The 26,796-nt window shown below is 50.4% G+C and overlaps 1 protein-coding gene across 1 annotated transcript in view; it reads left to right on the top strand.

The window, feature by feature from the left end:
• The first annotated feature begins 763 nt into the window (after positions 1–763).
• VAC14 (VAC14 component of PIKFYVE complex) overlaps positions 764–26,796 on the top strand; it is a 203,216-nt gene continuing 177,183 nt past the window's right edge. The window contains exons 1-7 of the mRNA XM_044986779.1: positions 764–891; positions 14,967–15,117; positions 18,277–18,444; positions 20,759–20,821; positions 22,105–22,212; positions 22,891–23,000; positions 24,253–24,359. Of these exons, the coding sequence (XP_044842714.1) occupies positions 788–891; positions 14,967–15,117; positions 18,277–18,444; positions 20,759–20,821; positions 22,105–22,212; positions 22,891–23,000; positions 24,253–24,359 (811 nt within the window). The 5' untranslated portion in view covers positions 764–787. The remainder of the gene's footprint in view (positions 892–14,966; positions 15,118–18,276; positions 18,445–20,758; positions 20,822–22,104; positions 22,213–22,890; positions 23,001–24,252; positions 24,360–26,796) is intronic.

The following is a 26,796-nucleotide window of genomic DNA, read 5'->3' on the forward strand; positions in this document are numbered from 1 at the left end:
CCTCTCTCCCGAGAGGGACCGATAGACCTGCCACCAAATTGCCACTGAAGAGCCGATGTGCTGCCCCTCTCCGTTGGCCGCCCCAAGCAGCTGCTTGCTGGGCTGGTGCCTGGAGCTGGCCCTGCCCGTGGGCCGGGCACCCCCCTGCTCAGCCAGAGTCTGGTTCGAGTCACCCCGCGGGCCCCCCGCTCTGCCGGAGCTGGGTTTGAGTCACCCCGTGCCCCCCCCGCTCGTCGGGAGCCGGGTTCGAGTCACCCCGCGGGCCCCACGCTCGGCCGGAGGCGGGTTCGAGTCACCCCGCGGGCCCCCCGCTCGGCCGGAGCCGGGTTCGAGTCACCCCGTGGCCCCCCCCCGCTCGTCGGGAGCCGGGTTCGAGTCACCCCGTGGCCCCCCCCGCTTGGCCGGAGCCGGGTTCGAGTCACCCCGCGGCCGGGCCGGGCGGGGCGGGTCCCAGGGGCGCGGGGGCGGCTGGAACGTGCCACTACGGAACGCGGGGGGCGGGTCTCAGCGAGGGGAGCCGGAGCGAACCAGCCCAATAGCCGCGGCCATGTGGGCGGGGCCAAGCTCCGCGGCGAGCAGGGGGCGGGGGCTGGCTGGAGGGGGCGGGGTCTCGCGGTCATGTGCCCGAGCTAACATGGCTGCCGCCCTGTAGTGCCGCGCCCGCGAGCCGCCGCCCGCCCCGAGGAACGCGCGAGACCCGCGCGGGGCCCTGTGCCGCCGCCTCCCCCACCCCCCGGCGCGGGGCTGTGGCCGGGCCGGGCCGGGCCGGGCCGGGCCCGGCGGGACCATGAACCCGGAGAAGGATTTCTCGCCCCTGGCGCCCAGCGTGGTGCGGGCCCTGAACGACAAACTCTACGAGAAGCGGAAGGTGGCGGCGCTGGAGATCGAGAAGTGAGCGCCGGGGGGCCGGGGCCGGAGCTCGGGGTCCAGCCTGGGGCAGAGCGGCACCAGCCACGGGGGCGGGGCTGTAACCTCCGGGGCGGCCCAGCGGGGGCGAGGGGCTCGCACGAGGGGCGAGGCGTTCACACGAGGGGTTCACACGAGGGGCGAGGGGCTCACACGAGGAGTGAGGGGTTCGCACGAGGGGTTCGGGCGAGGGGCTCACACGAGGAGTGAGGGGCTCGCACCAGGGGCGAGGGGTTCACACGAGGAGTGAGGTTCACGCGAGGGGTTCACACGAGGAGTGAGGGGCTCGCACCAGGGGCGAGGGGCTCACACGAGGAGTGAGGGGCTCGCACCAGGGGCGAGGGGTTCACACGAGCTGGCGCTCCAGGGGCGGGTGTCCCCGAAGTCCGGGGCAGTTTGCTAAGGCGACTTCTCAGACTTCATTGCACCTCAGCCCCCTTCCGGCAACACACGTTATTCCATGTCCCCAGGAGCGAGGGGGCGAGACGAACCCCCCAGTGCTTGGGATGGAGGGGCCGAAGCCCGAGGGCCTCAGTCCTGGGGTGTGTGTAACCTGAGCCCTGCCACCCTGGGCTGAAGGTGAAGCCCCAGGCCCTAGCAAGTCTAGCACCCGCCCTGGCAAACCCATTAAAACGGTGTTGTGACCCACTTTGGGGTCGTGACCCACAGTTTGAGAACCGCTGAGTTAAAGGACAGAGCTGTGTAAAACCCGATCCAGAAATTCCTTTCTCTTTCATAACAGCACAGTATGTTCAGTATCCCTCTGAAACTGTGGTTCTAAACACAAAAGCATTTCCAGTGTGGGAGCTTGAAACAAAGCAACCAGTGATGCTCAAGTTTCACTGTCAGAACACGGGTGGAGTGCTCAAAGCAGAGCATCAGCTGTGAAAAATCAGTTATAATTGGAGATTCAAAACAATAAAATCTCATGTGATGCAATAAAGAAATTATTGCTCTGTTTGTTGTTAAATTGCACATCAGTGTAAGGTGCTGTGCAGTGGAAACCAGAGGACATTTTTGCTTCTTGCCTGGAGATGGAAACGTGTCTAGCTCTCTAAGTACTGATGTGTTCCTTTTCCATGGAGCACATTTGACAGGGATTTAAACTTTAGGGTATTTGAGGGGGGGGTGTTACAGACATTTCTTACTGGTTTTTGGCTGAGATCTTATAGGATGGTAAAATGTTACGTGCAGATGGTTACTTTGGTTCTAATTTTGTCCGGTCTTCTTTCCTTTTCTGCCCCCTCTACTTACTCCAGCATACGCTTTCTTAGTGCTCTCACATGTGCCTTCACTCCCCACCCCAAGGGCGGCGGCATCATACCCTTGTCACTCACTTTCTCAATCCTTCCAAGCAGTCGCAATGTGTGTGGGACTTGGTATCCCAGGCCTAGGTAATGATCTTCCAAAGACTTCTTTACAGTCACATGCTATGTAAGATATGGTCAGTGGTGAACTGCGGCTCTGAAGCCTGCGTACTACAGAGGCAGCCGATGCGGGCTGTGCTGAGCGTTGGTCAACAGCAAGTGTCTAGCAGCAACACTGAAGAGAGCTCAGAAACCACTTTAAGGGGGTTGTCAGAACCTAGCATGTTTAAGGACAGAAGGAAGCTCAAAGCTGTGTCTTACTCCTGCACCACTGTCCTCCTGGGAGGGAGGGAGGGCTCTGGTTGGGGGTGTGGGCCCTGGGGTGGGGCCAGAAACAAGGCATTCAGGGTGTGGGAGGGGGCGGTGGGGTGTGTGTAGGAGGGCTCCAGCTTAGGCTGCAGGCTCTGAGGTGGGGCTGGGGATGAGGGGCTTGGGATACAGGAGGGTCCTCTGGGCTGGTACCAAGGATGTCGGTTGGTGGGAGGGGGATCAGGGCTGGGGCGAGGGGGGGAGAGATGAGGGCTCTGGCTGGGGATGCAGGCTCTGGGGTGGGGCTGGGATTGAGGGTTTTGGGGTGCAGGAGGGTGCTCCAGGCTGGGATCATGGGGGGCAGGAGGGGGATCAGGGCTGGGGTGAGGGGGGGAGAGATGAGGGCTCTGGCTGGGGGTGCAGGCTCTGGGGTGGGGCTGGGAATGAGGGTTTTGGGGTGCAGGAGGGTGCTCCAGGCTGGGATCATGGGGGGCAGGAGGGGAATCAGGGCTGGGGCAGGGGGTTGGGGTGTGGACAGGGGCTCAGGGATGCAGGCTCCAGGCAGCGCTTACCTCAAGTGGCTCTCTGAAACCGTGGCATGTCCCTTTTCCCGCTTCTACATGGGGGCGCGGCCAGGTGGCTCTGCACCCTGCCCTGTCCGCAGGCACCGCCTCTGTGGCACCCTTTGCAGTTCCTGGCCAATGGGAGCTGTGGGGGTGGCGCTTGGGGTGGGGGCAGTGTGCAGAGTGGAGCCCCCTATCTGCCCCTACACATAGAAGATAGAGAGGGGCCCTGCTGCTGCTGCTTCTGGGAACCGTGTGGAGTGGCCCCCAACCCCGCTCTCCAGCGGGAGCTTGAGGGCCGGATTAAAATGGCTGGTGGGCCGGATTCAGCCCACAGCCCATAGTTTGCCCACCCCTGCACCAGCAGAGCCCAGCTCACAATAGAAGACGAGATGAGGGGGAGGGAACAGGAGGGTTCCAAGCAGCTGCAGTTCCCAGTAGACCCTGAAGGAAGGAAACTCTCTGTACGCCTCCCATCAGGCTGTTTCGCCCTCTGGATCCCTGGGGGTTAGAGGGTGTAAGTGGCTGGGCTGTGGCAGTGGGGGCGGGGTGAGTTTCTGTGCTGGCGGGATGTTACTGTCTGGTCTGGGGTGGGCAGCTGGTCTCGGGGGAGAGGGGATGTGAGTGTCTGGGATTGGGGGGGCTGTGGGGGTGGGGAGGGGATGTGTGTGTTGGGGCTGGAGTGGGAGGGGAGGGGATAGGAGTGTCTGGGCTCGGGGCCCGCCATGGCTGAGCTGGGGGGGTGGGGGGAATGTGAGTGTCTGGGGTTTGGGGAGGGTCCCATGGCTGGGCTCTGGGAGGGGGTGAGTGTGTCTGGCCCACCGGTTGGGCTGGAGGGGGTGGGAAGGGCAGAGAAACAGGAACTGGGTTGTCATGGGGATTTCTCTCAATTCCTCTCAGCAATTAGGGAATTAAACTGGTGGTGTGATTATATACTGTTATATTGACAAATAACTTTCTCAGAATTTTCCAGGATTTGTAATTTTTTGGTGCAGAATTGCCCTGGAGTAAAATCTAGATCAGTCCTCCCTGTGATAGCATTTGTACTTCACAGCATGTTTTTAATGTACAAAATCATATCTGACTCATCTCTTTAAAAAGTAGCTGCGATTAGCACTGCTCTGAGTATCTTCAGTCTGCATTGATAATCTCTGACACATGTTGAATTTGAGTTGTCCTGAACTGGAGCTGAGGCAATGTCTACACTACCACTTACGTCGCTCAGGGGTGTGACGAAGCCACACCCCTTCCTCCCAGCAACTGAGCTAAGTGTCGGCGTGGACAGCGCTATGTCAGTGGGAGAGCTCCTGCTGACAGAGCTACTGTTGCATTAATTAAGTCGACGGGAGAGCTCTCTCCCATCAGCTTACAGGAGCTACACTAGAGTGAACAGTGCACAGTTGCATCCGTGCAAGCTGTAAGCTCTCTAGTGTAGCCATACTTAAGTGTAAGGTGTTTTTTCTTTTCTTTCTTGTGCTACTTTATTCTGAATAAAGAAGGCCGTGCAAGGTTTGCAATCCTCCTCTCCACCACCCCCAAAAATATTTTGCTTGATTTTTTTCATTAGAAATTCATGTCTTTTCTGCCACAAGGCAGTGAAACTGGCATCGCAAGTGTCGAGTAAAAGGTGAACTGAGAGGATGGGATTCCTAGACAGATTGCTTACGTCAAACTGTTTTGTCAGGAATACTTATTTACCTGACAGGAAGCCTTTGGGACTCTGCTAAAGGTTGAACAGCTCTGCCCCTTCAAATAAAAGCTCTCAATAAATCAGAGCGGGGGACCCCAAAGAAATTCCACCAAGCCAGCAGGGACAGCCCAGCTAATGGCTATTAACAGGCTTGGCAGAAATCAGTTTTTTTTATAATTTTGAGAGAGCTGTTTATTTTTAGGCATCTTTTTCCATTTAAATTTATTTAAATGTTCATAGTTGTGGGAAATTTTGGGGGATCAGAAAGTGGGGCGGGCAGACAATAATTATTTAATGAGAGGAGACATTGAGATTCCACAAGTTAAAGTTTTATAACCAATAAATCACGAACTTTCATAGATTCTCAGGCCAGAAGGGACCACTGTGATCACCTAGTCTGACCTTCTGTGTAGCACAGGCCAGTAAATTTCTCCAAAACACGCCCTAGGCATCATCTTTTAGAGAAACATCCAATCTAGGTTTAAAATGGTCAGTGATGGAGAGTCCACCATGACCCCTGCTACATTGTTCCAGTGGTTAATTACTCTCAGGATTAAACGTTTACGCCTTGTTTCCAGTCTGAATTTGTCTAGCTTCAACTTCCAGCCATTGGATCGTGTTAGCTCTTTCCCTGCTAGACTGCAGAGCCCATCATTGAATATCTGTTCCTCATTTAGGTACTTTTAGGCTGTAATCAAGTCACCCAGGAGCCTTCTGTTTGCTAAGATAAATAGATCAAACTCCTTGAATCTTATCACTATAAGATTTGTTTTCTAATCCTTTAATCCTTGTGGCTCTTCACTGAACCCTCTCCAATTTAACATCCTTCTTGAGTTGTGGGCACCAGAACTGGACACCGTATTCTAGCAGCGGGCGCACCAGAGATTAAAATAACCTCTCTACTTCTAGTTGAAATTTCCCTGTTTATGTATCATAAGACTGACCATACTGGGTTAGACCAGTGATCCATCTAGCCCACTACCCTGTCGTCTGGTATTGGCCACTGTCAGAAACTTCAGAGGGAATGACGAGAGCAGGGTAATTTCGTGTGATCCATCCCCTGTCCTGCAATCCCAGCTTCTGGATGTTTAGGGACACTGAGTGTGTGGACTTGCATCCCTGAGCGTTAAAACACAGTTTGGCCAGGGCAGTCAGGAATTCTGAGACTTCACTGGACCCCCCTCGGCTTCAGCTCTTAGCAGCTGGGAGTGGAGCTGTACCCTCTCCCCCCTCGGCAGAGGGGCTCAGGCTGTCAGTCCTCCTGCCCCCCGGGGGGGAGGGGGCCCCGGTTGTCATTCCTCAACCACAGACAGTCCACGGGCTCCTGTGAATTTTTGTTTATTGCCTACGACCTGTCCGTGACTATTAATAAAAATTACCGTGACAAAAACTTAAGCTTACTGATCATGTTGGCTAATAGCCATTGATGGACCCATGTTCCATGAACTCCGAGAAGTTCTCAAGCAATATTTTTCTTAGTTTGCCTATCTGTAAACTTTGATTGTTGTTGGAATATTTTTTTTGTCGGTTTGTGCATGTACCATGAGATCGATGTTTATCAAAATTTATCAATAAAAATCAAATCCTTCCAAGCCTGGCTACGAACAAGCTCTGGGATCAAGGGTCTAATGCGCTGAGAGAGAAGCATGAAAAAGTGGGTGTCAGGAATGTAGGCCATGGAAAATGATGCTCGGTAATGCTACCACTCCCCCTGCTTGTTACATCAACATGGCACTGATCCTTCTAAGCAGCTGACTTGGTTAGTGAAAGCAACTCCCCTAATGTCTCAAATAGGAAATGCAGACTTCATGCTGGGTGTAGGCTACAAACATGAAGCTTGTGTCTGAAAGCAGTCTTTTCCCCAAGGCCATGTCTGTTGAGTGGCTGAGAAATCTTTATGGTCCTCTTTTGAGAGGATGGATTGCACATTTTGTTTAGTCTCAGTGAAAATCTTCATTGCTTATGGTAGCTCTCTGACTGCAGCCAAACTCCAGACCCTGTCCTATAGTTCTGCTTTTCCGCTGTCTACTGAATATCCCCTACGAGAATTGCTTATTGAAGGTAATCTATGACAAGATACTGGGAGCTAATGCTGCCAGCTTCTTGTTTACAATGTCACCTGAAAGCGAGAACAGGTGTTCGCATGGCACTGTTGTAGTCAGCATCGCAAGATATTTATGTGCCAGATGCGTTAAATATTCATGCCGGATGCATTAAAGTTTCATATGTCCCTTCATGCTTCAACCACGATTCCAAAGGACATGCATACATGCTAATGAGGGGTTCTGCTCGATAACAATCCAAAGCAGTGGGGACTGACGCATGTTTACTTTCATCATCTGAGTCAGATGCCACCAGCAGAAGGCTGATTTTCTTTTTTGGTGGTTCGGGTTCTGTGGTTCCACATCGGTGTGTTGCTCTTTAAGACTTCTGACAGCATGCTCCACACCTCGTCCCTCTCAGATTTTGGACAACACTTCAGATTCTTAAACCTGGGGACAAGTGCTGTAGCTCTCTTTAGAAATCTCACATTGGTACCTTCTTTGCGTTTTGTCAGATCTGCAGTGAAAGTGTTCTTAAAATGACCGACATATGCTGGGTCATCATCTGAGACTGCTATAACATGAAATATATGGCAGAATGCGGGTAAAACAGAGCAGGAGACATACTATTCTCCTCCCAAGGAGTACAGTCACAAATTTAATTAACACGTTGGTTTTTTTTAATGAACATCAGCAGCCTGGAAGCATGTCCTCTGGAATGGTGGCCGAAGCATAAAGGGGCATATGAATGTTTAGTATATCTGGCATGTAATGCTTGCAATGCTGGCTACAAAAGTGCCGTGCGAATGCCAGTTCTCATGTTCAGGTGACATTGTAAATAAGAAGCTGGCAGCATTATCTCCCAGAAATGTAAACAAACTTACTTGTCTGTGATTGGCTGAACCAGAAGTTGGACTGAGTGGACTTGTAGGCTCTAAAGTTTTACATTGTTTTGTTTTTGAGAGCAGTTACGTAACAGAGTGAAACTTAGAAATGTAGATTTTTTTCACAATAAAGAGATTGCATTATGGTACTTGTATGAGGTTAATTGAAAAATACTCTTTTGTTTTATCATTTTTACAGTGCAAATATTTGTAATAAAAATAATATAAAGTGAGCACTGTCCACTTTATATTCTGTTGTATTTGAAATCAATATATTTGAAAAGTAGAAAAACACCCAAAATATTTAAATAAATGTTATTCTGTTATTAACAGTGCGATTAATTGTGAAGCTTTAAATTAATCCAAAATACACTAGCCAGAAGCTGGTCCCTAATCTGGAACCCTCAGGCATGGTTGGGAGACACCTGTCTGGTGGGTATTCCAGCAAGGCAGAGGTTGTTGTGTTGATATCACACTTGTGTTGCTGCTGATGGGTTGCTTGTCCACCTCTTTCATCTCTCTCTCTGGCTAGTAGATTTAGTGCGGTGGTCAGTACAGTAGAACCTCAGTTACGAACACCTCAGAAATGGAGATGGTTCGTGACTCTGAAATGTTCATTACTCTGAAGACAACATTACGGTTCTTTCAAAAGTTTACAACCGAACATTGACTTACACAGCTTTGAAACTTTACTGTGTTGAAGAAAAATGCCTCTTTCCCCTTTTTAAGTAGTTTACATTTAACACAGTGCTGTACTATAGATTTTTGGTTTTTTTGTTGTCTCTGCTGCTGCCTGATTGGCTACTTCCAGTTCCAAATGAGGTGTGTGGTTGACTGGTCAGTTTGTAACTCTGGTGTTCATAACTCTGAGGTTCTCCTGTAGTTGTCAAACTCATCTAGCTCTGGATAAGGGAAAACACACTTTGGGCTTGTCTACATGGGGAAACCCAGGAAAGTTAAGGGAAATTAAGTAGAATTGTGAAGTTAGTGTGTATGAAACCCCTGTGTGGATGCTCTCATTCAGGAGTAAAGTGACCTTCTTTCAAAGGGGGTTAAGGCCTGATCTACACCTAAAATGTTTGGGTTCTACTAGCTATGTCATTCAGAGGTGTGAAAAATTCACAGCTCTCAGAGGCGTAGTTAAGCCCTGATGTAGATACCAGTAGGTCAAAGGGAGAATTCTTCTTTCGGCTTAGAGGGGATGGACTGACTACAGCAGCAGAGAAACCCCTTCTGTTGCGGTAGTGGGTGTCTACATTACAACACAACAGTGGCATAGCTGCAAACGTACCTAACTTAAAACTGAGGGAGAACATCCACACAGAGTCTTAGTACACTTAATTTATCTTAACTGTCCCAAGAGTCCCCATATAGAAAAGCTTTTAGATCTGCCCCCTGCCCCCATAAATTCTTTCTGGTTATTAAATCCAAATGGAAAAACACTTACTCTGGCTTGGTGGTCTCATACTGCTTGAGCCACAAACAGCCCTCTCCCTCGTTAGAGATGTAGTTACTGCATTGCCCTACAGAATGGAAAGCTTATGATTTAAAAAGGCAATTTCTAAGCGGAATTCCTCGCTTAGACCCTGTGGGAAGCTCTGCTCTTCTTTTCGTGTGAGTGTCCAGGGTGTCCCTGAATGGAAAGAGGGCAGCTGCTTTCATTGAAACCAATGCACGAGACCAGAGCTAATGTTAATCCTGCTCAAAACAAACCAAATGCATGACCCTATTAGGTGACTCTGCTCCTGGGTTCACAGAATGTTCAGCAGCAACTTACCAGTGCTTTGTGCATTCACAGAGCAGCTGCATACGGTAGAGTGTCGCTTTTGGGCTAGGGAAGCAAGCACTGCTTGGTGGGATCGCATAGACCAGTGGGTACAGAACTTGCGGATGCGTAAAGCAACCTTCATGAAGCTGTGTGCTGAGCTGGCCCCCGATCTGCGGCGCAAGGACACCAGATTGAGAGCGGCCCTTCCGGTAGGGAAGCGTGCTGCAATCATTGTGTGGAAGCTGGTGAATCCAGACTGCTACTGGTCAGTCGCAAATCAATTTGGAGTAAGAAAGTCCACTGTTGGGGCGTTATTACTCCAAGCGTGCAGGGCAATAAATCGCATCCTGCTGTGGAGGACCATGGCTCTGGGAAATGTGCATAAAATAGTTGATGGCTTTGCAGAGATTGCACACACGTTCCAATTTTAGCACCAGACCACCTTGCCTCTGAATACATCGATAGGAAGGGAAACTTCTCCATGGTGTTGCAGGCGCTTGTGGATCACCGGGGGCGTTTCACGGACATCAGTGCAGGCTGGTCTGGAAAGGTGCATGACTCATGCATCTTCAGGAACAGTGGCCTGTACAGAAAGCTGCCGGCAGGGACTTTCTTTCCAGACCACAAGATCACAGTGGGGGATGTGGAAATGCCCACAGTAATCGTGGGAGACCTGGCTTACCCCTTACAGCCCTGGCTCATGAAACTTTACACAGGGCACCTGGACAGCAGCAAGGAGCGTTTTAACTACAGACTGAGCAGGTGCCGCATGGTAGTCGAATGTGCCTTTGGCCATTTGAAAGCTCGCTGGAGGTGTCTCAATGGCAGGCTAGATCTTACCGAGGATAATATTCCCATGGTCGTAGCCGTGTGCTGCACTTTGCATAATCTGTGTGAATCTAAGGGTGAAATGTTTGCTCGGGGGTGGAGCACTGAGGCTGAGTGCTTGGCTGCACCGTTTGAACAGCCAGAAGCTAGGGCTGTCAGAGGAGCCCAGAGGGCTGCTATTAACATCAGAGAGGCTTTGAGGAACCACTTGGACAAGGAGGGGCAGTTACGCATGTCTGCTTTGGAGTTGCTTCCCTGGTGCATCCATGTACAATTTTGGGGCCTAAGATCCATGCAACACAAGGCTTTAGGAACCTGTTCCCGAGAGTGAATTGATTGCTGTACGCTTCTGTAGAACACAGAATAGAAACGCTGTACTATTAAATAGCTTAACCTTTATTTATTGTTAAAAAGGGTAAAACCCCAAGTGTGTGTAGCTCCAGCTATCATTGTGCAAGCTGTGAGAGGGGCTGGAGTGCTGCGAAGTGAAAAGGACTGTGTGGGCATGGAGCGGGGTGGGGTTGGCAAAGAATTGTGCTGCTGCTGCAGAGGCACTTGAACTCAGATCTGCTCAGTCTGCAGCTGTCTCAGAGACTTGAGCATCTCTGTCTGATCCTCCATAACTTTCATCATCCGCTCTGTCGCTTGCCTAGCAAAAGCAGCATTCTCTTTTCTGGCCTGCCTTTCGGCTTCCCAGCACTCTTACCATTCCCTGGTCTCTCTCTCATCGCGCTGTACAACCTTGCGGAACATGTCGTCTTTGCTGCACTAGGGTTTTTTCTTATCTGCTGCATCTGGTCCATGGGGGTGCATGGTGTGTTCTTCAAAGTCTGTGCTGAACAGAAGAGGGCTTGTTACATTCCGGCAAACGATTGAAACGTTTTAGTAAAAAGGGCATTTTGCTAGTAGAAATCACTTTCTCTCTGAGACTCTAGGCAGGCACACAGCTCTGTGAGCACCCCAGTCACGGTGAGTTTTGGGAGTAGGGGGAAGGTGGTTGTGCGTACGGACAAAAAGGTCTTGGCTTGCAGGGCACCTTAGCAGGCATCTCATTCTAAAATTATCCCATACCTTTTCACAGGCCAACCTGCTGGCTGACATCTCGCTACTGAGGGTGACCAGAGAAACCAGGGCTCAGCTGCTAAATGCTTGCAGCTTTCAACCCGGTCTATATGCAGCTCAGCTATGTGCCGCTTTGGTCCCAGCTGCAGTGGTTGCTAAACGGCATGGGACAGTTTCCTACAATGGGGGAACTAACAAGGCTGCAATCCCTTGGAATCTGCAGCAGAGGATTAACAAGTACCTCTTGGAAACTTCCGAGAGCCTCTCTCTGGAGGATTCCCTGCAGGTCTCGATGTCCTTTGACACCCTGCTTGCCTGTGCAGATTAGCTACACAGGGCAATGTCCAGCTCACAGAAAACACTACCTGCCTCCCACTTTTCGATTCCCTACACAAGTCACAGCTCCCAGCATCACATCTGCTTCCTGCTCCCAATTGAGCAATTTTGGAGTGGAGAAAAGTTCCTGGCTGCCTGCCCCATCGGGCGACCCTGCTGGGAGCTCCACATCCTCTTCTAGCGCCACTTCTTCATCCACAGTTTCAGCCTCCAGGTTAACCACTCTTTCTGCTGTATGCAAAGTATCCACGGGGCAATCGGCGATGGAGGTGGGGTCACCACCGAGGATAGCATTCAGCTCCTTATAGAAGCGGCAGGTCTTAGGTGCACCGCCGGAGCGATGGTTTGCCTCTCGCGCCTTGTGGTATGCCTGCCTCAGCCCCTTTATCTTCGCTCTGCACTGCTCTGTGTCCCAATCGTAGCCCTTTTCTCAGAAGCCCCGAGAAAATTGCCCATGTGTCCCGATTCCTACGGGTCGCTCGCAGCTGCTACTGAACAGACTCCTCTCCCCATATACTGATCAGATCCAACAGCTCAGCGGTGGTCCAAGCGGGAGCGCGTTCGGTGCAATACCCAGCCATGCTCCCCTGGGAAGCCAGCAAGCAGGAATGAGATTTAAAAATCCCGGGGCTTGCAAGGAGGAGGGATGGGTTGGCTGCAGGGCAGCGGAGTTCAAATCGCTGACCAGAGCGGCAGCATGGGAATTGTGGGATACTTTCTGGAAGCCAATAAAATCGGAAAAAACCCTGTGATGTCTACACTGGCTGTTTGTTGACAGTAAAGGGAGGGGAAAAGACAAGTCTCGCAGGGGTGGATGTTTTTTGTCGCCAAATCTAGGCGTTTTTTTAAAAAAAAAAGTGACCTTGCAGTGTGTACTTTTTTTTTTGTACACTGCCAAAAGGCAGTTTTTGGCGACAAAACTTGCCAGTGTCGACAAGCCCTGTTATTTCTCTCTGTCCCTGCACTCATTACTGCTCCGTCGGGCTGGCAGTGAGAGTAGCATGTGGTGTCATCCCTGTAGCCTGCACCGATGGTACTGGAGCAGGTGAGAATTCTACCACTGCATCACCAATGGTCCAACTGCTTGAACCTCTCCGTGCAGGTGCCTGAATCCTTGGCCTGGAGCCCTCTCCCAAGTCTACAGCATTATATCTATCTAGTTGCAGTGATGCAGCCCCATCAGCAGCAGTGGAGGGGGGATGAGTATGAGACTGGTCTAATGAGAGGAAGAGGTTTCCCTTCCATTGGTCTGGTGTCTATAGAATGCTGCTGCAGCCCTTTATGCAGATGTGACATTGAGGATTTGGGTGACTGTTCAGTCACGTTCCACTGGGTTTTGGGTGTCGGAACATGTTGATCTAAATCCATTGTAGTCTAGTACAGTAACTGCATAAGCACAGCTTGGTAGTGGGTTCTGAAAAGGAGGGGATGTTTTACATGAAAACTTTGTTCACCTTGCTCTGAAGAGTTGAGGTTCTACTCATGGCTGTCCAGAGTGCAAGTCCTATGATCTCTTTTGTTTCAAGTGTTGTTTTCATGGCAGGAAATTGAATAATTTGCAAAAAGTGCCTTAAAAAAAGGGGGGAGGCATGAGGTGTTTTTATTTTTAAAGTTTATCCATGGTACACCTTGAATACTGTGAAATTCTGGTAGCCCCATCTCAAAAAAGTTCTATTAGAAACAGAGAAGGTACTGAGAAGGGCAACAAAAATGATTAGGATGTGAAACAACTTCTGTATGCTGAGGGATTGCATAGTCCCAGTCTTTTTAATCTGGAAAAGAGATGAATAAGGAGGACTATGATAGTGGTCTGTAAAATCATGGCTGGTGTGGAGAAAGTGAATAAGGAAGTGTTATTTACCCCCTTCATATAACGGAAGAACCAGCTGTCACCCAATGGTGGAGGCGCATCAGCAGCTCTACACGGCTCTCGCCCGCAGGCACCGCCCCCCCAGCTCTCATTGTCCAGGAACTGGCCAATGGGTGTGCGGGGTCGGTGCTCGCGCAGCGTGCTGAGCCCTGTGGCTCCCTGCCTAGGAGCTGGACCTGCTGCTGGCTGCTTCCAGGGCACAGTGCAGTGTTGGAACAGGTAGGGACTAGCCTGCCTCAGCTGGGCAGCACTGCTGCTGGGCCTTTTAACGGCCCTGTCAGTGGTGCTGACCAGAGCCGGTGCGACCCAGTGCCTGATATTCCACAACCCCAGACTAGGTCGCGACCTGCAGTTTGAAAACCACTGGGCTAGACAGACCATTGGTCTGACTCAAGATGGCTGTTCTTATGTATGCACTGACTGGGACTTGAACTCTGGCCTCCTGCATGCCAGGGAAGAATTCTCCCAGTGAGCCACGTGTATTCTGAACCGTTCTTCCATAAACCCTGCCATGTCCTCTTTCCTATGGCAAAGACAATGTGTACAGTAACGTGAGTGACAAACGCTTATTTTTCTTTCCATGAGCTCCATTGCCACGCCAGCAGTACTTTTGGTACAATAAGAATTGTAAGTGAAGCTGACTGAATCTACATTTGATTCTTAAAGGACTGGGGAGGTGTTGTGCTCTAAAATGGGACTGAACCCTACAGTTTGACCAAAACTAAATTGCCTAAAATCCCACATGAGATCTTGGCCCAGTTTAGAATCCCCCTTGAAAGTTTAATGCAAAACCATTAAGGAGTTTGGGAGCTAGGAGGACGCTCACAGTGAGATGCATTTGAATGCTCTTCCTAATCTCTTTCTGGGTCATAACTCCCACTCTCTGTGGTTTGTAAGTGCCACGCATGTTCCTCACTTGGTTGGGAGGAGGAGGGGTCCTTTTACTCTTGGGAAGGCTTGGGAGGTGGATGTTAACTGTAGAAAGCAGTTAATGCTTGTGTTGAGTCTTGTAGGTTTAAGGCTGCGTAGACATTGGGCATCTTGAGCCTGCCCCAGCCCAGTGCACAGGGGATTTTTGGGGTAGTTGAAGGACCAGAAGAGGGGATGAGCCACTTGTCTTTAGGGGGGGTCCCCCTGAGGAAGTGAGTTCACGCTGCTGTTTCAGGAGTCTGCCGTGGCAGAACACTCGTCTGTCTCATGAAGTGATTGGACCAGTTCAAGGCAGGGCGGAGGTAAATGAGGGGGTAGGAGTGAGGAGCAGCCAGTTACTTGTTCATCTGGCCTGTTTTTACTTGCTGGCTTTCCCCGAGGGGAGTGAGTTGAGGCATTGTGGAAGCCAGGCCAAGATATTCTGTCATACAGAAGCTAAAGCTTCCTGCCCTCCCCTCTGTTCTCTGCTAGGTTGGTGCGAGAATTCGTGGCTCAGAACAACGCAGCACAGATCAAGCATGTCATCCAGATCCTGTCACAAGAGTTTGCGCTCTCGCAGCACCCTCACAGCAGGAAAGGGGGGCTCATCGGCCTGGCAGCCTGCTCCATTGCTCTCGGGAAGGTAGGGGTCCCAGTTCTTCGATTTCGCCTGCCACTGTCGCATGTGAGCATCTGCTCCCTATGGTCTACAGGCTGCTGGAAAGTGCTCCCCCGGCAGTCTCCTTGATGTCAACGCCCTGCTCCGTGAGGTAGTGCTCACCCAGAGAGGGTGTGCATCCGAGCCCTGCGGTCTGCCCCGGCTGCTTGATGGAAACATTTAATTGTAATTGGCAAACTCCAGCTGCTGGGGAGAAAATGAAAAATGTACACTGGTGCTGGGCTGGGGAAGGACGTGAACAGGCACGTGACAAGCCATGTCTAAGGAGACTGAGTTCTGTCCACCTCAGAAGAGGCAGCAGAAGTTACTCTGCTCATTATGAGATGCTCAAGGCGAAAGCCATGAACTCCACCAAATGCTGGAGATGTGGGATCAGGTCTGGGAGCTTAGTAGACCTTTCAGCATTGCCTGGGCTTTGGAAGATACTGAAGGGAAACAATCTTTTGTGTGAATTATATGTCAATGCCACATGCTTATGATAAAACATAGCCCTGCACCACTCACTCCCACAACGTGGTAGCTTATTGCAGCATACGCAGGCCCTGAACATAGCTAGAACAGAGGCCAGCCGCAGTCAGAGGCTTACCCAAACCATGCTGGGCTGCACAGACATGGGTAAACCATTGCGTCAATTTACACTGCATCTTTCCATTGGACTTCAGAGTAAGACTTTAGGCTACTTTTAGTAGTCACTGAAATCCTAGTGCTGTGCTATTGCACTGCCACCTTATTGTAACGGGTGCGTGCAAGGGAAAACGTAACTGGCTTCTGTTCAGATTAAGGATCTGTTCCCCTTTCCTTAGGTCCTTTACGCCGTTCTCCTCAGTGCTCTCACTGAGTAATGGCTGCAGGATCCAGCTTTGTGCTCAGTAAAACAGGGAGGTTTGTGCATGAACAACCTGATCCACAGGCTGAAGTCACAATGGGCTTTGCATCTGAGACACACTTAGTTATGAAAAATGTCTTGACGAGGGAGGAAGGAAAAAGTAAGGCAGTCGGTTTATAGCATTTTGTTCTGCATTTCAGCGCAGAGCACCACTCTAGAGACAAGCTATCCCTGGATGAAATCACACATGGTAGCCTGCTGCAAAAGAGGCCTAGGATGTGGGCCATACCCCCAAAGCTGCAGACTTTAACTAAAAACAGCTTAGCAGGTTACCTGTCTCCAGCACCCAGACACACAGCTCCCAATGGGATCCAACCCCCAAATAAATTCATTTTACTCTGTATAAAGCTTTTACAGGGTAAATTCATAAATTGTCCGTCCTCTATAACACTGATAGAGAGAGATGCACAGCTGTTTGCTCCCCCAGGTATTAATCACTTACTCTGGGTTTATTAATAAACAAAAGTGATTTTATTAAGTATAAAAAGTAGGATTTAAGTGGTTTCAAGTAATAACTGACACAGCAAAGTGAGTCACAAAGCAAATTAAAACAAAACACGCAAGTCTAAGCCTAATACATTAAGAAACTGAATACAGGTAATGCCTCACCCTCAGAGATGTTCCAATAAGCTTCTTTTATAGATTAGACGCCTTCCTAGTCTGGGCCCAATCCTTTCTTCTGGTACAGTCTTTGTTAGATCCAGCAGACATCTCAGGTGGTAGGCAGGGGTTTTCTTGTCACTGGCAGCCCCCTTTGTCCTGCCCCATCCCCTTTTTATAACTTTGGCACAAGGTGGGAATCGTTTGTCTCTCTGGGTCCCACCTCCTCCTCCTAAATGGAAAAGTACCAGATTTAAGATGGATTCCAGTATCAGGTGACATGGTTACATGTCACTGTGATACCCCTAGTCTCCATTCCCCACGGGCAAGTAATTAAGGCCATTTACAACTGATTGTTTCTGGAGCACCGTTAATGGCCTACACTTAATATGTTTACATCAGTGATACAAGTTTATATCCTGTTCTCCTAACTCCTGATATAGAAATAAGACATGCAAACAAATAGGATGAACACACTTCGTAGATTACAAGTTTTCTAATGACACCATACAGGGGGTATTTGGCATAAAGCATATTCCAGTTATGTCATATTCATAAGCATATTTCCATAAAACATATGGAGGGCAACTTCACAAATGCGCCATCAAGCAGGCTAGAGAGTGCTGATGCCAATAGGGATGTTGTCACCCAGAAGCATAGCACAGGTTTGAAATACAGGCATACATACTTGTCTATAACCCATAATACACAGGTGATACAAACACAAACAAGATTCATATCTAGCAAATTGACATTTTTGCAGATATCTTACATGGCATATCTGGCTGTGACCGGTGTCCCAGTGTGGGATAACTATGGTCATTCAATTATGGTGAACTGCAAAGAATGGGGCAGACAATCCCCATAGAGCTGGTGGATATTCCAATACTTATAACTTCACATACAAAAATGATACATGCATACAGATAGCATAATCATAACCAGCAAAACATAACCTTTACATAGACACCACATTCGACAACCTTTGTACAATATTTGCTGCAAATATATAACCGTGGTTGCAACAAGGATTCATATGGACATATTCTAATCAGATAACGTCACCCCATAGCTAATGCAGGAGGGTCCGAGAGCTGGGGGTAGTAACCCATGTGGACACATTTCCCTCTGAGGCCTAGTTTTGGTTACAAGCCTGGGCTAAGTGTAGTCCCAAACACTGTCGCTATCAGGTTTCAGCCACTCCTGTGATGGGACGAATGTGTTCTGAAGTCTCTGGTTTCAGGAATGGGATTATCACTGTTCCAAAGAAGTCTTAATGACCTGTTGTCTCTCCATGGATACATCATAATGATGATCATGGTGTTATCAGGGAGCCAGAATGCAATGATCTCCGTTCCTGTGCTGGCCTTGCAGCACAAGGCCTGCAATCCTCCAGGGGCATTCACAATACTAATCTGATAGCTCCCTGTGAATCTGGAGCCATGGCGAGATGGTACAGGCTCGCTTGGTATGTTCTGATGTACGAGCCAATGCACGCGAAGGAGGTAATGCCTCATGGCACTGCCACCTGTGGTCATGTCCTGGTGCTCTGTTGTATGGCGTGCACTGCTGGAGGTCAGTCTGTTCCGACCCCAAGTGGGGACTGGCCCTAACCCCCAGCCTCGTTCTGCCATCAGGATTCTGGGCTGTACCTGAAGGAGCTGATTGAGCCGGTGCTGACGTGCTTTAACGATGCTGACAGCCGACTGCGGTACTATGCCTGCGAGGCCCTATATAACATCGTCAAGGTGGCCAGGGGCTCTGTCCTCCCACACTTCAACGTGCTGTTTGATGGCCTGAGTAAGGTAAGTAGCTTTTCCCCTGTGTCCGCGTACCCTCCCCCACGAAGGCGCAGAGTGGGAGCCCTCACCTGTCACCCTACCAAAGGGGCCACCGGTGCAGATCCCTCCTGCTGAATGGCAGGGTACAGGCACACTTGGCTTTGGGGCCACTCGGCCCTGCTGTTGTAGGAATGTCTGCAGAAGGCTTAGGCTGCTCCCCTCGCCGTGTCTGTCCCTTGCTCACGGTGGTTGCAAGAAGAGAGCTGAGCTGAAGATGCAGCCAGGAAGCGGTGGTCAGGCATTTCAGATCAGGCTTAGTGTCTGTCCACCTTCTCTTGCCTGGGGCACACCTTCCACTCAAGGTGATGTGAGCCCAGCTCTGCCCCATGCAACCATCTCCCCAGTCCCTTCCTGGAAACTCAATTTGTAGTCTGAAAGGAAACTGCTGGCAAGCAATGAAGTTGATTTAACCTGTGCAAGTGTCAGGGATGTCTTCTCATGGCTAACAACTTTGGGGCATTGCTAGGAACCCAGCACAAATACAGAAACTCCTCACTTAAAGTCGTCACGGTTAACGTTGTTTTGATGTTAAGTTGCTGATCAATTAGGGAACATGCTCGTTTAAAGTTGTGAAATGCTCCCTTCTAACATCTTTGGCAGCCGCCTGTTTTGTCCACTGCTTGCAGGAAGAGCAGCCCCTTGCAGCTAGCTGGTGAGGGCTTGGAACCAGGGTGAACCAGCAGCCCCCCTATCAGCTCCCCACTCCCCTAAGTTCTCTGTGCAGCAGCTGTCCCTCCCCCCACTGCCATGTGCTGCTCCTGCCCTCTGCCTTGGAGCTACTCCCAGAGACTCCTGCTTGCTGTATGGGGGGAGGGGGAAAAGGGGGACTAATGTCAGGGTGTCTCCCCTTCCCCCCACTCCTGCACCCCACTTACCCCATCTTCCATAGAGCGGGGGGGGACACGATGGAGGGAAGGAGCTTCTAGGTAGTAGCCACTGTCTCAGGTCTCTGCAAGCTGATTTAATTAGCAAGGCAGTGTAAGCCTGGGGTCAGCTACTTAAAGGGGAAATGCGCATTTTTTCTCTCTCACACAGGGTGTGTGTCTCTGTCTGCCCTCCTTTCCTGCTGCCTTGTACAGTGTTGTGAGAGTTAACCCTTGAGGGCTCAGTCAATTGCTAGTTCATTTAGCAGTAAGGCATTCCCTGGGAAATATCCCACCCTCTGACTCCTCCACCTCAACCAAGCTTCACAATCATCACTGCGTACCAGTATTAAATTGTTTGTTTAAAACTTATACTGTGTGTGTGTGTGTGTGTGTGTGTGTGTGTGTGTGTGTGTGTATATATATATATATATAAATATATAAAAAAATACAGAGAGAGAGAGAGAGTCTGATGAGAAAAATTTCTCTGGAACCTAACCCCGCCCCATTTACATTAATTCTTATGGGGAAATTGGATTCACTTAATATTGTTTTGCTTAAAGTCACATTTTTCAGGAACAGAACTACAACGTTAAGTGAGGAGTTCCTGTACACTGGTCGGTCGGTCTGTCTGGGTATGGCTACACTGGCGATTTGCAGCGCTGGAAAGCCTCCACCAGCGCTGCAATTAGTAAGTGGCCACACCTGCAGGGCACTTCCAGCGCTGCAACTCCATGGCTGCAGTGCTGGCCGTACACCTCACTCAGCATGGGGAATAAGGATTCCAGCGCTGGTCATCAAGTGTGGCCACACACCAGTGCTGTGATTGGCCTCCAGGGTATAAGGATGTATCCCAGAATGCTTTTATAAATTACTCTCTTTGTTTTGTTATGCAGCCTCTCTTTGTTTTGTTGTGAACGAGCTCCGCGGTTATCTAAAAACCAAACAGAGCTCCTGTTTGCTGTGATCATCTGTACCTGGCTGTAAACAATCAAATGAGGCAGGCAGGGAGCGAATGAAACAGCAGGGAGTCGTGTTGGCTGCAGGCTGTTTGCAATTAAGAGTTAAGACTAATAAGGGGTCGGAAAAATGTTCTGATTTTTCAAGGCAGGAAGCTAAACACACAGTGTTGGCTCCAAAAATCCCCTCTCTCTTCCCCCCTGCTCCCTGTCACACTAGACCCCACTCCACCCCCCTCTTTTGAAAAGCACGTTGCGGCCACTTGAATGCTGGGATAGCTGCCCATAATGCATCACTCCCAACAGCGCTGCTAATGCTGCAAATGTGGCCACACACCAGCGCTGGTAGCTGTGAGTGTGGCCACACACCAGCGCTGCAAACCGTAAGTGTAGCCATACTCTGTCTCTCTTTCGAACCCTGGAACCTGTGATGGCATTTGTTTTTGTAACTTGCAGCTTGCCGCTGATCCAGACCCAAATGTGAAAAGCGGCTCTGAACTACTGGACCGACTTCTCAAGGTAATTCCCATTTCCCTTCTTTTAGCTGACTCTCCTAGGGACCCATGTCAGAAGGCCCTGGGGCGGGGACAGAGTTATACATTTGTTACGTTTCAAGGGGGCTGTACCAGCCAATACCATCACAACTTCATCCTGTGGCTGTGGCTATTTCTCTTTCCTATTGGCTGCTGCTCTGGTGGAATGAGATGTTGCTTTGCTGACCATCTCAATGCTAAGGCTACATACACTTGACGTGTGACTGAGGGCGGGGAGAAGTTGCCTTGAACACAGCAATGGGTGAACGTTAATGAAAAGCTTATTGGAGTACCTGTCCCCACCATGCTGCCCCAGGGGAAGGCTCCAGTGTGATCGGTAGGTTGCATCTCCCTCACCAGGTACAGAGTGGGGTCTCTACCTTTTTTTGTCTCTTGTCTGGGTTCCTTGTTCAGGCAGGTGAGCTGAACTGCTCTGTCTGAAGAGCAGAAGTTGTTGTCTCTCGTAGGAGCCATTAATTCCATTTCCTGATCTATACACAGTGTGGTTCTTACCTGCTCAAACCTCCAAATGCTTCCTGCTCCTATTTCCTCCTCCTCATTCATCGGACTAACGGGCCCTTGCCCGCTCCCTTCCCTGCTCCCAAATGCCAGCCCAGCGCTTGGCGTGGTGCAGAGATCCCTGCTGGGGAGGTAGCAGAGGGTGACTGTGGGAGAGTCCAGCCCTGCTCCCACTCTCCTGTCCACTGTCCCATAAGACTGGAGCAGAGGGATTCACTGTTGCAGGAGATTAGTCATACAGTGTAGATTAGTCATACAGTGTAGGTGAGCCCTAAAAAGGACTAGGGACGCTTCTCGTTACATATCAGGGTGGTTCAGTCACATGCTGTGGGGCATGAGCTGGTCAGTGCGTGAATCAAGGAAATCGTCCCCCTGCTTCCATGTTCAGGGTTGTGCATTGTGGGGAGTGAGTCTTCATCTGTTTCTGAAATCTCAGTACTGGCCACTGCCAGAGGGAGGATGCCTGATTCTCTGACCAGTTAGGACACGCCCTGTGGTCCTTTGGGTCAGGGACCAATAGCTGTGAGTCATCGCCTGGGCCTAGAATTGGCTGGTTTGAGCCCCATCCACTGTGGGTGACTTTTCACTTTCTAAAATATGTTCAGCCCCCAACTTGCTAAAAATAGGAAGTGGCCAGCTGGTGCTTGAGCTGGTGCATGGGGTCTGAGCGCTGAGGGGGGTGTGTGTGTGTGTGTGTGTGTGTGAGTCCCACCGCTGCCCTAACGTCTGCCAATGATGTTTGTTTCATAGGACATTGTGACTGAGAGTAACAAGTTTGACCTCGTGGGTTTCATCCCGCTGCTGCGGGAGAGGATTTATTCCAACAACCAGTATGCCCGGCAGTTCATCATATCCTGGGTAAGTGTGTATGGCACAGCACTTGTGCCACCTGCTCCACTGCTGAGGCTCTAGCGAGGGGCGACACGGCTGTAGCCCAGGGCTGACGAGCTCTTGTCCTGACGAAAGCTATCCAACAGCGGTGGCTGCGCTGCAGCTGGGGTTCAGTGTGCCCATCATCATGGCATCTAGGCACATGTCCTGCACTAACTTAGCAGGTGCAGATGCACGAGGTTCACTTTGTTTTGTCCTCAAACTCACTTGCTCCTTAAAAGATTGAGTCACTCCTGGCTTATTTCCTGCAGTTGGCAAAAGCTGTTGGCTGATTAGCTCTCCGCATTACTGTTGCCATGGACTTGTAGAGTCCTAGAAGATAATGAAAACACATAGCACGTGCCTAACTTGCATAGCTCTTTGTACGTTCAAAGTAAGAGAGCAAACAACCCTTCCAGTGCCTGGAGGGAGGATCAGTATCCTCTGTTTTACAGCTGGGGCAAGTGTCATGGATTGACTAGTGCACAGGACATGGTGACAGCGCTGGGATGAGAACTGCAACGTTCCCTGGTACTTAGTCCATTGGCCAGCACTGCCCCTTGCCATGGAGAGTCCATTAGGTCTGGAGTGGTTTGTTTATTTAACTTCTAGTCTTCTCTGAAACTCACTAGGACTCTTGTCTTCCTTGTTCCTTCCCTGAGTTAGATCCTGGTGCTAGAGTCAGTGCCTGACATTAATCTCTTGGATTACCTGCCGGAGATCCTGGATGGGCTCTTCCAGATCCTGGGAGACAACAGCAAAGAGATCCGGAAGATGTGAGTGGGGGTGGGGTGGGGGGGAGCACTGGGTAAACACTTGTTGGGGGGCTGGTGGGAGATGCGCAGATTTCCCTGCCTTGGGGCTGGGGTGAAATGCTGCTTTCTGCTCCACAGCGACTCTTCCACTGTCCACAAACCAGAGCTGTGTAACAAAGGCACAAAGGAGCGTGCATTGCAAGGTGGAGCAAACTGGTTGTCTTAATAAATGGGCTGAAGTCTCTAGGCCAGCACATGCTGCTGCTCCCAGCTCACTCTGACCAGAGTTGACAGTAGAGCAGCAGTTCCCCCAACTTTTTGCTGGCATGACCCCATTTTAATGAACAATTTCCTTCCAGGATGCCAGACAGGATGGAGGGTGGGATTTGGAAGAGCAAAATGGTGCCCTCAGTACACCATGACCGTGCAAGCGCCATACGTGCAAAGTCATGCTGTGCAGAGCAAAATGATTCTCAAACTTTTGCACTGGTGACCCCTTTCACCCAACCAGCCTCTGAGTGTGATCCCCCCCTTATAAATTTAAAACGCTTCTTTTTTAATATTTAACACTATTACAAAATGCGGGCGGTGAAGCAGGGTTGGGGGAGGCTGACAGCTCATGACTCCCCAGACATAATAACAGGGGGTCCCGACCCCAGTTTGAGAACCCCCGATGTAGAGCATGGTTCTCCTGCTGCTCTGATCCAGGCAGAGATGGTGTCTGAGAGGCAAGGTGCTGACTACTGGGTCAGTGAGGCAGCAGCTCTCCATGGGTTTGTCTTCACTGCAGAGTTAGCTTGAGGTGTAACTGGAGTAACCAGCTCCTGTCCCCTGCACACACATCTCTACCTCAAGCTCAGGGGTGCTGTAAACTCAAGCTAGCTGGCCTGGCATGGGACATGGGCTGAAGGTTAAATGCTGCTGATGCTCAAGCTCAGTAATGCGGTGGAGACACAGCTGTTCTGTGCAGCTAACAGTTAGTCGGTGCAGTCAGTGTTTTGTAGTGTGGCTGGGCTAACTCAAGGGGAGTTCAGTTGTGTGTGGATAACTCACAGGCATGTGCCCGATGTTGGAAACGCACAAGCCCCCTGTTAGGGCGAGTGCTGACCAGCCCAGCTGGTGGCAGAAGATACATGCACAGACTCACTGCAGCTAACTGGTGATGACCTCGCTCTTGGTGTCAGTTCATATGTACCCAGGAAGGTTGGTGTGTCTCCCTGTGCTCTGTAGGCTAAGAATGAATCTCTTAACTGGCTTTCCTTCTGCCCTGCAGGTGTGAGGTGGCCCTCGGGGAGTTCCTTAAAGAGATCAAGAAGAATCCTTCCAGCGTCAAGTTTGCAGAAATGGCCAATATTCTAGTGATTCACTGTCAGGCTTCTGGTGAGTGCAAAGCCCAGCATGCTGGATGGCAGCCACAGTCCCTGTGACTCTGACCACAGCCTTTGATTCAGGACTGAAGTCTGTTAATGGTGTAGATGGCACAGTTCTCCTCGGCAGCTCCCCACCCCGCAGGGAAAACAGGCTACAGTCCCAGCACCAACACAGCACTTGTTTTGGATCACGGTTCGCTCACGGCTGAACCAGCGGCAGGCCATGGACGGGTTGTTTTTTCAAAGGGAGGATGAGCTGCTTTGCGTGGGGCTCTGAAAATCCTGTCCTGGGGAACTTCCCACCATGCAATATACTTGGAAAGCTCTTTGATTAGAGCTGGCGGAGAACTGCACTCCTGGCCGAAGCGTGGACTCCGAGTGTTAGAGTTCAGTAAGCCAGGCTCCATACGCAGTTAGTGTCCGTTCACCTACCAGCACGGTCTGGAATTAGAAATGTTAGGGGGTGGGATTCACAAGTGCTCACCACTGCCCCTACTCCCCTCCCATGGAACCAGTGCCTTCAGGGGCAGTGTGAAGCCGTCAGGGAGTGCCTTGGCAGGTCACTTTTCAGGTTGATTCACCACTGTAGCCTACCAGCTGTAAGTTCCTCCGCCAGTAAAATGGAGCAGGGTGCTGTGTTTCTATAGCCCCTTCTGCCTGAGTGTCAAGTGTTGTATAGTGACAGTAGCAGAGGCTTTGCCACGACACCGGGATCCCTCAGTAATGATGTCACTGCTCAGCAGGACGGCTTGGATCAGTGACATTAGAGTGACCGGAGACCTTGCGGCAAATCCAGGCCCTGGTTTGTCCCATGCTGGGAAATGCTTTTTCGCGCACTCAGCAGAGTCCTGTGCTTGGCAAGATGCCTTGGCTCAAACAGGTTCCTCCTGACTTAATTAGATGAAAAGACCTTGGAGCTGCCCATGTGAAACCCTGCTGGAAGGCGGGCTCAGGCAGTGGCCAGAGGGCTAGAAGCATTGCAAGCATGGCCAGCAAGTCTGGGTCTCTGGGCATGCTGCTGTGCCCCATGGCCTTTAATGCTGTCACCCCGTGAAGTACTGCTTGCATTGCATCGCTGATCCATTACACTGGGAACATGGCCCTCCAACCTGCACTGCCCAAAGTGCCCCAATCTAGACAGCCCTTAATGGGATCTGCAGGCACTGAGCACCAAGGACACTTATTTAGAGATTTAGGCAGTAGCGTGTCGTCTGTGTGTGCACCGCCTGCATTGCATGCTCCAGAATTCAGTGCCACAAGAACACGAAAGCCCTGAATATGACTGTGGCCATGGGACACTTCTGTCAGACCCCAAACATGCATGGAGTTATCACTTTGTAAAACAAAATGGTGTCCTCCACGCAGCGTGACCTCACACGCCATTGAAGAATTGCATGCCTTGCTAAAAGTGCCATGGCACACCACTGGATTTCATAGAATCATAGAATCTCAGGGTTGGAAGGGACCTCAGGAGGTATCTAGTCCAACCCCCTGCTCAAAGCAGGACCAAACCCAACTAAATCATCCCAGCCAGGGCTTTGTCAAGTCTGACCTTAAAAACCTCTAAGGAAGGAGATTCCACCACCTCCCTAGGTAACCCATTCCAGTTCTTCACCACCCTACTAGTGAAAAAGTTTTTCCTAATGTCCAACCTAAACCTTCCCCTCTGCAACTTGAGACCATTGCTCCTTGTTCTGTCATCTTCTACCACTCAGAACAGTCTAGATCCAGCCTCTTTGGAACCCCCTTTCAGGTAGTTGAAGGCAGCTATCAAATCCCCCCTCATTCTTCTCTTCTGCACGCTAAACAATCCCAGTTCCCTCAGCCTCGCCTCATAAGTCATGTGCTCCAGCCCCCTAATCATTTTTGTTGCCCTCCGCTGGACTCTCTCCAATGTATCCACATCCTTCTTGTAGTGTGGGGCCCAAAACTGGACACAGTACTCCAAATGAGACCTCACCAGTGCTGAATAGAGGGGAATGATCACATCCCTCGATCTGCTGGAAATGCCCCTACTTATACAACCCAAAATGCCATTAGCCTTCTTGGCAACAAGGGCACACTGTTGACTCATATTCAGCTTTTCGTCCACCGTAACCCCTAGGTCCTTTTCTGCAGAAGGACCTAGGTGTCCCAAGGGCCAAGTGCCTCAGGGTTTCTGTGGCGTAGATAATTAATATGTTTAGGATTTCTCGTTTTAGGTTTTACCTGATAAACACAGATAAAACACCCCATACAAAACCCACCAAAAACGGTTACTCAATTTGTGTTGGCTTCATCCCTTTCCCAATGCAGATTGTTCAGATAGGTGATGTCCCTGCTTCGTGGCTTGTATGCAAGGGCTTGTCTACACAGGGCAGTGATGTGGACTACGGGCTGTGATTTCTAAAGCGTACTAAGGTGTTGTGCGTTAATTGGTACATGTAGACCCTGCTGGTGCTCACTAA

The sequence above is a fragment of the Mauremys mutica genome, chromosome 14 (assembly GCF_020497125.1).
Source record: "Mauremys mutica isolate MM-2020 ecotype Southern chromosome 14, ASM2049712v1, whole genome shotgun sequence".
Taxonomy (NCBI): Eukaryota; Metazoa; Chordata; order Testudines; family Geoemydidae; genus Mauremys; species Mauremys mutica.